The sequence below is a fragment of the Myotis davidii genome, unplaced genomic scaffold (genome assembly GCF_000327345.1).
Source record: "Myotis davidii unplaced genomic scaffold, ASM32734v1 scaffold1316, whole genome shotgun sequence".
NCBI lineage: Eukaryota > Metazoa > Chordata > Mammalia > Chiroptera > Vespertilionidae > Myotis > Myotis davidii.
Genome location: NW_006287901.1, coordinates 596,877 through 613,147, shown reverse-complemented (window position 1 = coordinate 613,147; position 16,271 = coordinate 596,877). Strand labels below are relative to the sequence as shown.

At 42.2% G+C, this 16,271-nt stretch overlaps 1 protein-coding gene across 1 annotated transcript in view; it reads right to left on the bottom strand.

Moving 5' to 3' along the window:
- Positions 1–381: 381 nt before the first annotated feature.
- DGKI (diacylglycerol kinase iota) overlaps positions 382–16,271 on the bottom strand; it is a 268,750-nt gene continuing 252,860 nt past the window's right edge. Inside the window, exons 32-34 of the mRNA XM_015561238.1 lie at positions 11,846–11,882; positions 10,149–10,248; positions 382–7,451 (exon numbers count right to left, since the gene is read on the bottom strand). Coding sequence (XP_015416724.1) covers positions 7,335–7,451; positions 10,149–10,248; positions 11,846–11,882 — 254 coding nt within the window. The 3' untranslated portion in view covers positions 382–7,334. The remainder of the gene's footprint in view (positions 7,452–10,148; positions 10,249–11,845; positions 11,883–16,271) is intronic.

Below are 16,271 nucleotides of genomic sequence, written 5' to 3'. Positions count from 1 at the left end.
GTTTGCAAACCCAGTTACAGACTTAGAGCTATGGAGTCTTGAGTGAAAAGACCATTTCAAGGCTCTTTGGTGCATCATTATGAAATAGCATCATTCCAATAGTGACTGCCAAGGAGAGAAAACAATACAGTAAGTCCTCTCTTAACATCAGTGATAGGTTCAATGACTTTAAGTGAAACAATGTATAATGAAACCAATTGCACCATAGACTATGGCATCTCATCAATGTTATAACAAAACAACATTGAAACAAACAACATTATTCAAGGACCTGAAGTACTAACTTTTTTAAATGCTGAGAATCACAAATGTAGAAAAGCCAGTAAATCATGTTCAATGTTAATTTCTTCTTGTGAAATCCATCCTGGTACCAAAACATTAAACCTTTTTTTTTACTTTGAATATATGCAAGATGATAAGTCTCTAATAGCAAACACTCTGAGTTTGTAACTTCACGTTCCCTCTCAGTTTAAACCAACTCTTACTGTGGGATCATAGGTAAATAGTCTTCTAATTTATGGAAATCAGAACGATATAAAACAATATAGAAGGCAATGGTGGGAAATTATTTACTTAGAAAACATCTATTGCATGCATGTTAGTCTGTAGTTTCTAACAATCATAGTTCTGGCTGCAATTCTACCAATTACGATACAAAGCTGTGCAAATTGTATTCACTGTTCTGATGCTCCATTTATTCATCCAAAATGTATTATCAGCCTCATCCACCTTATGGGTTGGTAATGAAGCTCAAAAGTGTCAACAAACAAACAAACATAAAAATGTTTAAGCACTAACATTTAAAAAATACTGGAATTGTGATAATAAACAGTATAGATTTGAGTTAAGCTACTTTCTATTGAAAATTATATGTGTTTTACTTAAATATTGGAAACAAGTTGTTCCCATCACCAAAGGCTCCAATTTCAGATGCCATTTGGCTCAAAATATTGAAAGTTTAGAAACTGGAGAATACCTAGAATCATCATTTTTTTTATTTCTGTGGGTAAGCTACCCCTCATGATCAGCACGCCAGTAGTAGGAGCCAAGGCATTTTCCATGATTGCTTTTCAAGTACATGGACTTGGCTCCCAAATATCTTTTCGGCATAGTTTTCTTCTGTGGTTCTATTAGGTTACATTTAGTTCTAAGAATATCAAATCACAGCACTTTTTTTTCTCATTAGATGGACAGTGAAGCAGATTTCTGATAGGACTTAAGGATGCCTAAGAATACGCATCAAAGTCCACAATGCTCCACAAGTACTTTGAAGTAAGTTTTACCCAAGTATGCCTTCTTTTCAATAGCTCGTATAGTTATGCTTAGTTGGTTTAAAAATGTTTTAAATTACAACTAAAGGTCATTCTCCCCCCAATGTTAAATCCTCTCACAAAGTGATGTTCCAAAGATTAAAAGCCAAGATGTTCATAAATTTTTCAAATAAATCCTGTCATTTTACAAAGTTATTTTAAAAGAAAAACTCACAGAATCTAATTCCAGCTCCCTCAGATCCCAGGTCCCTAGATCCCTCAAGGTGGTCATGTGTCCAGTTTAAATATCCCCACTTGCCGAAAGTCCATAACTCTGTAAGGATGCTCACTCCACTCTTTGACAATATTTATACTTCATCTTCTTTATATTTAATCCAAACCTACTGTATTGTTTTCCTATTGTTTCTAATGATGTCCTTGAGATATAAGATACATGAGTGTTAGCTCTCATTTTAGTAGTGTTTCTAAGTTTCATCCTAAAGTCTTGGTTTCAAATACAATTTTAAGAACAGTACCAAGACTCCAAGGAAAAAAATGCAAAATATCATTCTCTTGCATATTACTATTCTAATTTCATATTTCATAGAAGTAACACATTGCTGGTTAAAGAGTGACCAGCACAATAAAGCCTTGATTGAGCCCCCAGCGCATGCTCCCCAAGGACCCTGGGGCTTTCCGCCCAGTGGAATTTGTTTCTCGCATTCATTTTTAGATCCTTAGTATGGAGTTTTGTTTCTTGTATTCATTCTTAGGTCCAAGCCTGCATCAGAGTATGTGATAAATATATATTTAAAATAAATGATTAAATGCACAAATGTACGATTGGTTCACAAACATGATTAAACAAGCAAAATAGAGACAGACTCATAGACAGAGTGCAGGTGGACAGCTCTGGTGGGGGAAGTTGGTGAAGGGATTGAGCAAAAAAGAAGAAAAAAGGGAGAGAATTCATGGACACGAACAACAGTGTGGTAATTGCAGGAAGGACTGGAGGTTGAAGAGGAGGTGAGGATTACTGGTGATGGAAAAAAAGAGAAAAAATAAGTAATGTTTCAACAGCCTTAAATTCTTTTTTTTCTGCTTCTTTTTGGGACCAATTCAGTGACTCCCAGTATCCTGGGAGAGCAGGTGGTCCAAGGGTACAACTCCTTGCTTAGAATCCTATTTTCAGGATTTTCATTACACTATGGGGAGACAGCCTAGAATCCACAGATGGTCACAGGGGCATAACCCATATATAATCCAGTCATTCAGGTGACTACAAGGGGGCACATTATTTACATCATTCAGTGTGGAAGAAGTTGCCATAATTGTGGACTTCCCTGGTGTGACTAAAATGGAAATTTGCTAAACCTCTCTGGCAGCTTACTTCTCAGAATAAGGCTGATTGGAATTCTGTAAGATCATCCAGGTCAGTGGATATTTTTTTGTTCTTCAAGAAAAATGGATATTTGTCCCAGAGGGTGATTTCATTTTGATCCATTTTGAGCTATTATGAGCTGAGGAGGATTTGGGTATGTGCATGGAAAAAAATCGATGAAGGTAGAGGCAGAAAGCCTGGGAGCAGGACTTGCCATGGTCAGACAATTGGAAGGACTAGCGATGAGTGATGACCAGGACCCAGAAAAGGGATGATGGCGTCAAAGCCAATGAATGGCTTAGCAGAGAAAAAAAACTCTAGGACTCCCAGTCAGTCAGCTAAATATGGAATTCGGAGAATGAAAAAGTCGATTCAGAGATGGTTCTATAAAACATGTGCAGAAGCTATTTTAGAGTAAATAAATGTTTAAGCTCAGTTAGAAAACTCTCTAATTTAATGGATGTTCTACTTTTTTTTTTTTCCAAAATGAAAATAATCCATTTAAGGAGAGCAATTGGTACTTTTACTTGATGGTTATGATGAGCCATTTTCACAATGATCAATTTTACTTTGAAATAGTGCAATTGCATAAAATAGCATGCTATTCCAGTGATTTCATTAGCTGCTCCCACAGAAAGGAAGCCAAGCTACTCAGACTCCAGCCCACATCCAAGTTACTACATTTTCCGGGCAATAGCTTGTCCTAATCCAGTGTCAGTAGGCAACCTCCTGAGTATCAGTCCTGAAACTCAGCTTGGGAAGCGTGCAGGCATCACATCGAAAGAACTCTCCACTTGAGACCCACAATAGCCTAGATAAGTTTCTGGGCTCAGGTAGGCTTTCTGCTTCATGGAAGGCAGCATAAAATAATGGCAAGACCTCTTGGTCGTGGATTATATGGCACAGGCACCAGAAAATGCCATGTGCAGCTGAAGGTCCATACAGGCATAAAACTAAGCTTGGTCATAGTAGAAACAATAATGAATACATGGAAATTCTCTGGTGCCTTGTCTCTGACCGTCAGTGATAACTGTACATATACAGATGATTGGGATGCTTCTAAAATGTTTTCACTTTTTTAAACCTATGCAATATATGTGTGTATAGTATACAGACACATATATGTGTACAAATATATTTCTATGTGTTTGGGGTGGGCCGGCATATGCACAGGGTATTACTGATATGACATACAAGCAGCGATGTCTATATGTTTATTAGGTAAATACTTTTGATCGCCAGAAAGTGGGGCATAAGTCACTACACCCTGGGCTTTGCCTGTGACACTCATCTATGGTCTTAGAACCTTTTATAAAAAGCAGGTTCTACTTTCACAGCTTAAAAAATACGTTTTTTTAAAATAAAGTTGGCATGGGAAAAAAATAAAACTGCTGCCCCACATTTTCTATGACCTGGATATTTTGAGAATCTAGTAAATAAACTTCAGAAATCCTTTCAGCCAAGAAACTGTCACTTGGCCCAAATGAAAATTATCTACCTTTTGAGTATCTTTCAAGGCAAACAGATCTGCCTAAGCCCCAAAGCCAGCGATTATGAAAAGACGGGGAGCCGTGGGGGTCGTGAGGATTCCCATCAGTCACCACTCATTTCAACGACTGTGCTTGCCAGCTCCATTCTGTTTCAGGAATTGCATCGGATTTACGGTAGCCTCCATAGAGGTAAGGGGAGCGCTCAGAGAGATCCCCAGCCATGGGGCTTATTTCCTGCTTGGCTTCTGTGCTTTGTCACGCCCATGACTGGGACAAAGCGCAGCTCACCTGGGTTCTATTTTATTAGTTGTGTAAAACTGGAACATGGGGCTTCAAAAATGACGATCATGTTGCTTTTTAATAACTCTCCATTTCTCAGCCCTCTATCGGGCTAATCTAAACATGGAATCCAAAGGCAGGCAGGCCCCAGCTCATGTCAGCTGCATGTTGGCCACTCTCAGCAGTAGTTTCAGTAGGTTTTGTAGAAAATGATATTTCTACAGGCATATAGCTTGATGTCTTGTAAATGTGGCTTTTCAGACCAGGGCCAGCCTCTTTGCCTCTGTTTTTCCTGAGGGCCCATTAAAGGGGGATACCATATGCCTAAGCTAAGCTGGAAACTCCTGGAGCATAGGCCCTCCGCTCGTCCTAAAGCCCAGGACTGTCCCATGCGATGATCAATTAAAAAATAAAATGCTACAGGAGGCAGATGCAATATTGAAACCATTAAACATGTAACTGTTTTTGCTCATTTTTACTGTTTTTCTTTTTAAGCCCAAGTCCTGGGGGGTGTTTGCTTTTCTCAAAGAGATATTCGCCTTGGTCATATATCGTTCTCCATCAATAACGTAGGACTCGAAGACTTTTTTTTTGGAACGATTTCCAAATGTTCCAAGACTCCTACAGCAGTCAGTACATCATCAATTTTCATTCCGGGGTTGACTTGTTACTTCACTTGGAGCTATTTGAATTGGCCCCTCGCCACCTGTACCCTAAATTTTCTCTGGGCTGCTCTGAGGCATTACAGAGAAATATGAGATGGTAGTTGGTGAAAATAGTCCTTCATCCCAGCAATGGCAGCTGGGTAACTTACGGCGTGGCCAAGCGTTTGGCTCAATCCAGGGAATGGAAGGCACCATCCGAAGCCAGATTTCAGTCTGTTTGAAGGATTATATTTCTGTCATCACAACATCTCCTGGACAGTCCCACCAATTGAAAAACTCCCAGCAGAAGCCCAGTGATTAAATTCTCCTGGAGCATAATTTTTTCCAGCTTCTGGAAACAATCTACTGCAGCTCCTCCTCCCCTCACCATAAAACCCAAACTATAGTTCCATTTCTAAGACTGATCTATGGAAATAGATTACTTGCAACCAACCCTTCCTCCCACAGCTGAAAATAATGCCAGCCGTTGGATTTCGAAACGACTAAGCCCCATCCACTGAGAGGTTATTCCGACTTAACAGTATATCATATTTGTACTTTCCAAATGATATGTGACCGAAATGTGATTCAGATCAGCAGCACGTCGCCGCTGGACCTTTACATGAAACACAGAGAAACAATCGTGTGCTCACATGCAGAAATAGTCAGCATGATGCTTATGTCTAAGAGTGAAGCAAAACCCTCGGTCACCCACTTTCATTTCTGACTTACACCCAAGCCATGTAGACATTTTCACCAGAAATTAGAAGTCTTCGTCTCCTAATATTGTCATTGCCACAAGGTCCCTCATAGAAGTACCTGTAAGTTTCAACTGCTCTGTGGCAGGATTAGAAGCTGCAATTCCACTGCCAGAGAAATAGTCCTGGCTGCGCTCCCACAGAGGTTTGTACTTAGAATTTTCTAGCAGAAGAAAATAGAGAAACTAATAGATTACCCCGTACATGTAAAATGGGGCTATAGTGCTATCAGGCATGACCTTGGGAGCTGACCAGGAGTAGGTGGAGGCATCCATCAGAAAGGGCCACGCCTCCTGGAAATCTGGCAGTGAAATTCACACAGCAAGGCTTTGTCCTTGGCATAGGGCGAGCTTGGGGTAATGAAAACCAGAAACTTAGAAGGAAAACCTAAATGGGCCCCTCTCACCACTGTACCCAAGAGTCTGTACTTATTAGCCTCTGTGCAAAGTTTCAGTGACTGTTTTCTTACTTAAATGAGTTATTTTGACATATGTTGCTACTTTTGCTTCTGCTGTTTTATTTCAAGTCCATTAGCCTGCTTTCCATTATCACTCAAAAAAGCCTAGAAGTGAACACTGGCACCGAGCTCCATTTCCTGTAGCCACAGTTCCCACACGTGGTTTTTCTGCTCTGCAGTTGAAACAGCACTTAAAGTTAAGTGCTTCTGCAGACTAGCTACGGGCCTTGGCTTAGTCCATTGCTCACCTCTATTGCAGCAAAAGGCAAAGATGGCTACACCTGGGCAGTACGGAGCTGTCCAAACAGCCCAAGCTGAACCTGGCCTTTGTGGCCATCAGTAACAGGCCCGCACATGGGGCCAACCCCTGGGTTACCTCTCTGAGGTCCCGCTGAGAACAGGAGACTCCCATGCCACCTCACCATGCCTCAGAGATACAATGCACAAGTTGACATTATCCATGTGGCAACTCCCAGCTCCCAGATGATGAAAAAGAAATGAGCAGGGAGGGGTGACATGCAAAAAATGTCACTAAGTCATCCTGGTATATTTAGTCTTGGAAATGGAAGCAGTTTTACAGTTACATTTCTGCAGGACAACCAGAGGGTTTCAAAAGACCTTCAGACAGTCTTGTGGTCTTCAAAGACTGAATGTAAAGCGAACAGGCTGCATCGAATTTTTTCTGGGTGGTTACAGGCAGAATGGTGCGGTACAGGGGAAGGTGAATGCATAGGGGAGAAGGGAGCAGTGCCATTTATAGGAACATCCTTTGAATCTTTAAAATAAATGATACAGGTGAACACAGAAGTTCATGCTACTTGCTGGAAGCAATAAAGATCAAATTTTGTGGAACTCATTTTCCACCAATCTCCAGGTATCCTGCCTCGTCCTCTGTGGGCTATTCCATTCTGTTGTACATCACGGTAGCCCTTAAAAACTGGTGGCATGGCCTCAGATGCTTGCAGGAGAGAGACAGATTTATGGATTCCATCAGCTTCTTCCAGGGGAGCTGCCCGATCGCCGGGAGGGCCCAGGTGATATGCTCACTCAGGTTCTCTTTGCCCGTCTACCAGGGTCAAACAGTAGTTTCCAGGTCCTCATGACCAATGATCTTATAGTTCTGACGGCTTTCTAGGTAAGCAGCCAAATCAGGGTCCCCAGCCTGCTGAGCTCTGTCTTGAGGTGTCTTACCCTGCAGGTAAAAAGGAAAGAAACACACACACACCTGGGATGAGATTTTTTTTAAAGATCCATAGGAACAGAGATACTCAAAGATGACGTGCTAATAAGGATCTTTCCATGTTACTGTTTTAGAGTTAACAAGACACTTTTCAAGCTATTATCTGATGGAAGCGAGATACATAAGCTCATGAGAAAGAGACCATCCTTGTGGACAGGTGGGGGTTCCCTCTAAGAAAGCATAGAGTCTAACCATAGGATCAGAGTCTTACTGAGTGCACAGCAGGAAACTTAGCACAGTGAGTTCTGGAGCCCAGACCCCCTCTGGAAGCAGGTGTAGAGAAATTACTAACTAGATTAACAGGGAAGCAGGCATTTGATGTCTAGTTTAGGACTCTTTCTATTATATTAACTCTGGGAAGGGATGGTCATAACAATCTAAAAAGGTTTCTTTGCTGGTTTTAAGGATTCTCTCCCCTATTTATAACATTCTCATCTTTCCAAAGAGTGAGTTAATTTCTGACTATAAAATTGATGGGTGTTGACTAAAGAAATTTTGGAAAAGTAGAAGAGCATAAAAAAGAAATAAAAATATATTCCAAAACACTAAGGTAACCATTGTTAACCTTCTGTGGAATAACTATTTTTCTTTTTCTATAGCTGCATACATAATTATTTTATCAAAATTAAACCATATTTATATACTGTGGTTTAACATGCTTTTTCACTTAATAATATGTCAAACATTTTTATGCCATTCTTCTGCATCATGTTGAATGATTATATAATGTCTTGCAGCCTATTTTAATGCTACATGTGTATTTGTAAGTACACACACACACGCGATATTTTTGAATGAGGCCAATGAATGGAAATCAGTAGTAAATGGAGGGAAGGTCTCATTCTTTTGAATGCTTCTGGATATTACTTGACACTCCTTGGAACTTCTAATTTTTGTCTAATAATATAGTCTTAACTATTTAAATAAGTGATATTAAGTTCTAAGGAAAAGGTAGTGGCATGATCATTGTACTAAGGAAATAGCTCTATGCATAAATGCACACAAGTATGACAAAAATTATCAAAAACTTCAGCCTTCAGATCAGTTAACACAATGGATAGTGTCAACCTCAATGAAACCTGTTCCTAGCAGCTTCTAGGGGATGCAGGGCAAAGGATAAAAAGGAAATAATAGTGGCTCTGGGCTCTTTCTAAAATTTTACTCTATTTGGGGTTTAATATTTATCCACTAGCTTAACATTACTATTATAATTTTATCCCACTTGTTTATGGTATTAATAGACTATCTTGTGCTTACTTCAATGTTAATGAAGTTGGAATTTCTATAGCTTCTAAATACTCAGGGAGATGGACAAGGGTGGGCCTTTGAGATTTTTTTTTAAGGAACTGTTCTCTATTAAGAGAAATTCTCAAGATATTGCTTCTCTCCAAAACACTCCAGTAGATTCAGTCATGATGAGCATATGTGATGCTCTCACCTAGCATCAAATTACAAAAATGGAAAAACAGAGGATCCCTGAAAAGGATGACGCACAGGGATAGTACTTTGTATGGTAAGATCTCTAGAACAGAATGTTGGGTGTAAACTTAAGTCATACATAGTCTGACTTTATCAACTTAAAATAACGAGAGAGAAAAATAGACATACTTACATGTGAAGTGAGATCATTAAAATTTTAATAACATATATGTCTAGAATGTAGAATTTTCTAGCTATTCCCACTTTCCTGTATTGTTTGCACGGCTCGAGTTTTCTATGTGAGAACACATTCTATTTATAATCACAAAAATAATACAGCTGTTTGTGTTTTGGAAAAATACACACACATACATAAAATAAAATATGAAGAAACCTCAAGGAACATGGAGCCCATTGATCTGATATAGAAACTTAGAAAGATGACACAGAGCAATCTGCTCAGGGGCCAGGTCTCCCGCCATCTTTTGTTTGTCCTCATCTACATATATTCAAATACTTCTCTGCCACCCTCTGCGTTAAGTGGCTTGTCTTTCCTTGGAGTCTCCCCAGGGCGCTTGAAAATTCTCAGAGCTGCCCAGGCTCCTCTGCAGGGTTGATTGGTATTAACTCTGCTCTCTCAGGAGCTGTATTTGTAGGTCAATGCTACTCAGCTCTACCTCCTCCTTCACGCCAGCTCTCGGCCCTTTCCTTGACTGCTCTCTGTAACTTGGAATGACTCATGGTGCAGCCTGACCTCCCATCTTGGAAGTGACTGGAAATCACTTTGGCACCCCAAAATGAGGCCACATAAATCACAGATTCTAAGCTCCACTGGATTAAGCAGATGAAGGAGAAATCCCAACGGGCCTTCTCCAAGGCTAGGTCAATGTCTGCGAACATAAGCCTGAACCCTCTCCCAGGGCTTTGGCTCCCACCTCTCTGCAGCCTGGCTGCTGGCATTCGCAGGAGGAGAACCCCAAATCCCAAGGCCAGCGTGTCCTTCAGAGGTTTCTAAAGCCCCATAGGCGAGCACACACCCTCCTTTTGTGCTTATACATTTAAACTGCAGTTTCTCTAAATGAAGCACTTTATTTTTTCCTCCTTTTTCCAAAGCCCCCCCGGCACTTCCATCGGCACAGAAAGGATGCCTCTCCTGTGGGCATAAGTGAAGGCCACCGCGCCTGCGATGCTGCCCAGTGGGTGGATGTTTGCACTCACTCATCAAGTTACCTTGGAGTCCGTCTTTCTCAGAGATGCTCCCGCGTCCACCAGAAGCTGGCACACGGCCCGGTTCCGCTGGCAGGCAGCCTTGTGCAGTGCAGTCTCACCCCTAAATCAAAGATGAAATGGAAACCACCCATAAAGGGGCTGGGGGCCGGGGTGGGGGTGGAGGCTGCTGGGAGGGGGTGGTTTCATCCTACCCCTGCTGCTGATGTTCCTCCTCTGTCTGAGGCTGAGACCTGGCTGTAGGCAGGGCCCATTTGGGGGGCGTGGGGGAGGGAAGCCTAAAGTGCTTGAGTTAGTCATCCCGTAACCACAATATCTGACTCCAGCCTCTTTTTTAAACAGTGCTGGTTAATTTGGCCGAGAGATTTTGTTGTCAACTACTAGTGTTTGATTTAGGCAGGACTCCATGGGGCTGTTAGACTGATGTGTGTGGCTGTGTCTGAACACTGGGAACAACACTCTGTATGGATACACTGAGTGTGAGGGATGCTAGATGAAGCTCAGAGGGAACAGCGATGGGGAACCAGCGCCCCTCAGACCCATCACAGGAATAACTCCTGGGAACTCAACTGCAAGGGACCAGGCTAACACTCTGGCCTACCTACTGGATTCAACCCCAGGGGCAGGTGGAAGGGGAGGGGCAGCCACAGGGGATCTGGGAGGCACAGAGAGACTTGGGGAGAGAGCAGCAGGCCCAAGACCAGCCAGCCAGTCACTGTGGGAAGTGGGCATGAGAAAGTGGTTATTTCTGCTCCTTTAATAGTCGGAAAAAGAGGAGGATTTTCCCATTTGGAATCCAAGGCTGAAAAGATACTTAATGCTAAAGTGTTTCGTGGAAAATCAAATGCAGACCTTAGAGCAGGGAACTGGGGTCAGTGGCGCCTGTCCTATGGGGTGGGCAGTATGTGGACAAGCTCCGCATAGCAATGGGCAGTTTCTTCAGTGACGGGTAACTAACTCATGGCTACTCCTCCCCACCTCCATCTTTCATTCTATTTATGTCTGTTTTTCCTCCACCATCCCCACTTCCACTCCCTTCCCCATTCCACTCCAGCCTCGCCCATTCCTTATCTCCTTTTGAATTTCTTTGGAGTTTTCTAGTGCTTCTATATGGTTTTCAGGGTTAGATGCTTAGCCTTTCTTTGTTCCTGTTTGGAGAATAGTAGCTATTTTGCTACCCTAAGGATGGGGGGAAGTTGAAAGAAAAAATTATCAGTTTGGGGATCATCCCAGGTCCTCATCTGAACTTCAGAATATGAAAATGATTAGAGTTACCATATTTCTCTGGTGGTTGTATAATAGGCATTGTTCCATTCTAGACTTGGCAAAGAAGTTTCATTACACGCAAGAGAGCATTAGGGCTTAATGTTCTCACAAACCCCAGTTAACAAAGAGTTAAAAAAAGAAAGGTAAATGTATTTTTTAGACTTCTCAGCACCAGTGTAGAAGAATATTGCTTGTAGGAACCTCTAAACGATGAATCTCAATGACTGAGGGTGCAACCATTATGATACTTGCCATCAACTTTTATTGTGACTTTTATTTTTGATTTAGAAGATTAGCCCTGTACAGTTATAAATACAATAGAAAGTGGATGTTTTATCACTGACATGAAAATTATCTACTGTAGGCTCTAGACATGGCATTTTTCTCCTAGATATGTTCTGAAGAATAATCTATGTAATAAAAGTGAGACTCACGTTTCGCTGTCTGCCATGTCCAATAACTCGGAAGGTCCTAAACAGGAGGAAAGCAAGACATGCCCATCAAACATAAGTTTAAAAAAAACTATTAATAAGAAAATCTATAGTCACAATTAAAATGCCTTGGAAAGCTGCATAAGAAAGAGCACTTGTGAGAGGGAGAATGGGGCCTCCTCCTCCCCACCAGTCTCCCAATCACTGCCAGCTGAGATGTGCAGAATGGGAGCCACAAAAGAGTGGCAGGGCCTCCGCCTTCCTTCCGGAAGCTTTCAATTAAGTCGAAGAAATAAAATCAACTGGAATAGACTAAGTGAGAAGTGATTAAGTGGCTCCCTTGAGAGGAAGGGGACAATCAGCTGAGCTTTGAAGATTGTGTCTCATTCTCCAGTGGCAGGTAGTTTGGGAGGGGGTCTTGTGCAATATAACAGTAAAGCGACAAGAGACAATAGATGCCATGCGGTCCAATAGCCTTATTTTAGAAATAGGGTGAAACACTGTTTTTCACAAATTTTCCCTTCCAACACCTGGAAGAAATGTTCTGCATAAATATCAAATGATAGAAGCTTCATTATGAACTGATATGTTCTATGAGTTTGCACATTAGCAATGTTTTGTATGTTCACTAATGAATTCATTCAGTCTGCACACACTGGTTGGAATGCCCACCTTCCCACTTGCAGCACCACTGCCTTCCTCCCCATCCCTCCCTAAATCCCTTACCCTATGCAGCCTGCTAAGACCATTTCCTCCATGACGCCAACTATGACCCCACTCCAAATACTGCGCCAAATGTTCTCCCTCCCTTTGTGTCCTATAATTGGGAAATTAATATAATGTATCCCATTGAGACTGTCCCAGACAAGTGTGGATATAGAACATTTAAACCGTATTAAAATCACTTGCTGATTTCTCTCTTCACAACTAGATTCTCATAAGCCCCTTGAGTTGGTGGCCTTGTGACTGGCATAGAGCCTGGTACCAAGCAGATGCGTAAATGTTTGGTTGAATGAATGAATCAAATGTACTTGAAAGTGGCAAACACGGTCCCAGGTGTTGAGCATTTTAGTCCTTAGAAATGTGATCCTGTTGATTTGCTCTCTGTGTTGTTGGATATGGTTATCATTGAAAATTTACTTATGTGATTACTTGCCACCTCATCAGAAGAAGGAGAAGAGGAGGCTAGGACTTTCTAACCAAGAAGGTCATTGGGCAAGGAGAAGATGACAGGTGTGATGGGACTTTCACAATCCTCCTGGTCACTCAAGAGCTAAGTCATCCTCTTGGCTTCCTCTCTTTCACATCCATTGGTCGGCAAGGCCAGGCAAACCTTCCGACACCACGTCTGTCCTGTTTGTCTCCCTATGTGTCCTATTCCACAAACAGGCCTCCTCATAGGTCTCTGCCTGGAATATAATTAGCGTGAAGAAACGGTTACGAAGAAGACTAAAAAGCTCTTATGTTATTTAGATTTCCAGGTTTTCGATCTGTCATACTTATTACTTACTTCCAAGTATTTAAACATTGAAGTTCACAGTGTTCACTTGGAACTACCTTTCCTCCATTTGTTCCCGATGTTCCAAAGTGGTCAGTTCTCCATCACCCACATGTTTCTCAGGCTCTCCCAGCTCTGAGGGCTTGTTCCCTCCCCTGTCCCTACTGAGAACAGCCTCCCTTTTCTAGCCTCACACCTACATCTTAAACGTTGTAAAGCCTACTCTCTGACAAGGCCTCTGAAAACACCACCTTGGGCAGAAGGAAGCTATCCCTTTTCTGAACTCTCGTAAAGCTTACTTGGGTCTACCCTTGTACCATGTATTTGATTTTTTGTTGTATGCCTTGTCCCCTGAAATCCTTTCTTCTAAATCCCTTGAGTATAAGAATACTTTTACTTTTCACATTCCTTGAGGATCTACCCTACATTAAAGATTCAACAAAGATTTAACTCATTCATTTCTGTTCCTCAGTCCTATGGTTCTAAGGAAAGGTGAAAGATGACCCTCCCACATCCCCCACCAAAGAAGTGCAAAGCAGCAGAGTGCAGTGGTCAGGATCAAAGGCTTACAATTCCAGCTCTAGCTGCCACTTAGTAGATCTTGGGCACTTTCATTTTACTTCTCACATGTAAAGTAAGACTGATAATAATATGTATCTCACAGGAGTGCAGTGAGGTTTCAGAAGTTAATAAAAGTTATGTGCTTAAGACAGTAGCTGGCACACTACACACATGGCCTAAAGTTTGTGTCCTATTCTCTGACATGACACAGCAGGTCACACCGTGTCAAGATGTTGGAACGTCAGTGAAGGAAAGCTATATAAAAGGGCCACTTCACTCCTACCTATATTAGTATACAGAGCCACCTGTGGACTAGAATTATATGTCCTGAGAACCAAGGACCCCAGGCCTATTCAATTGCCAACAGGACACTTTCCTCAAGGTCAGGAGCAGTGTTCTAAGCGGGTGTGCTTTTAAAGAACCCCTGTCACCTTCAGCAAACTTCTCAAGCCATTTATTTTTAAAGGACTTCTATGAACACAAGCCAGCCAGCCTCAGTAGCAGTGTGTTCCCATCATTGCTGCGAATTGCATGCTTAGGCCTTCCCCATTTCCCTCCTTATTCAGCACTCAGAGCTGTGCCTATGACGGGTCTGTGGCCTCTAGGGTTCCAGCCTCCATGCAAGCGACAGGACCCTGAGCAGTTTCATCTGCGCTAAAACTGCAACTATTTGGCGCCCTGCAAGTGCGGACAAGGACGGGAAAGGACCTTGTTCCTCACAGTCTGACAAGAGTCGCCATACATGCAGCCAGCCCAGAGCCGCTCAGCCCATTCTGAGGAAGCTTGCCTGAGGCTGCTTGTCATGTTCCCTTTCTCCCCTCATCTTCTGTGGCTGATGGAGGTGCAAGGAAGAGGCACCGATGCTCAAACAAGATACTTTTGCTCTTAATCAATATCTAAAGAAACTCCAGTTAGAGGTTTTGGGAATTTCTCTGGAATCATGAACTTAACCCAAACCTTCCTACTTCTCCCATCAACATACCTTCCCAGCATCGCAGAGAAACAAAAATAATCAAACAGACCACAAAAATTCTCCTGAAAAAAAAGTAGATAATAAAAGCATCTGTGATTTTTGGAAAGTTAATTTGAGTCTCACTAATAAGGGAAAGAACAGGAGAAAGAGAGAAAATAATAGATACCAAAGGGGAACATATGGGTGTGGGCTTCTTTTGCATTTTATGTGAACATATGTTCTGACTGTGGATACCATGCCGTCTCCCCTGAGGAATTTGGAGGAATACCATTACATTGTCAGTAAAGAGCTCACAATTGTTCCCTGGAAATAGAAGGGAACCTTGGCTCTCTGTCCCTCCCAGGGCTTACTACAATGTGGACACTCCATCCCACAGCTGACCTGCACCAGAAACAACTCTTAACCCCATTGAAGGGATATGGGGGAAATTTCCCCATCACGTTTTGAGAGGGAGGCAATCACTGCCCTTCCACAGTCATCACTGGTACCCTGCACAGGACACTCATGTCAAACAACTCAGCATTGTGGTTGTTTGTCCATGATTCACTGCCCTTTGCTGGGTCTTAGGAACATGCAGGGCAGAGACCACATCTTATATTATGTGTGAGTTTTGACAACTAACCAAATTTCACTATGCTTCAGCTTTTACCACCTGTCAAATAGAGATAAGAGAGTAAACTGTGTAGGGCTATTGTAAGAATGCAATGTGTTCATACTTATAAAGCATCCTATATAATAAAAACCTAATTTTCAAGTGAACTGAATGGCAGAAGGATCGGTCGGCAGGGGGCAGGGTTGGTGCACGGGCAGTGCCATGCCAGTCAAGGTGGGTGCCAGTGGGCAGAGGGAGTGGACAGCAATCGGGTGGCGGGGGGGCGGCGGAAGTGGTGGAGGGAGGCCACCAGCAGCAGCAGCAGCGATTGGCCTGGGGGAGCAGGCCTAAGCTGTCAGTCGGACATCCCCCGAGGGCTCCTGGACTGAGAGAGGTGTAGGCCAGGCTGAGGGACGCCCCCTCCCCCGTAAGTGCATGGATTTTCATAAACCAGGCCTCTAGTTTAGAATAATAAAGATTAGCAGTGATTGTTACTACAACATTTTTTTTCAAGAGTGGGGAAGAGAGAATTAATTTTTCAAGTGAATGTATGAATAAATGATATTTTAAAATTAATATGGATCCTAACCAAATTCTTGCTTCTTCTCAGAGAAAGATCCGTAAATGGCACATGAATTCAAGAGACTGTGCTTTATGGGAAATAGTCTGAAAAATGAGGGAAAGAAAAATATGGGGATAACCATATCAGTGTTTGCGGGTAAAGGCCAGGGAATAGGAAAGGAAGGAAAACTTGCAGATCTCCCAACACAAGAATGTAAACTGCGTGGTGAGTAGTCAAACCTTC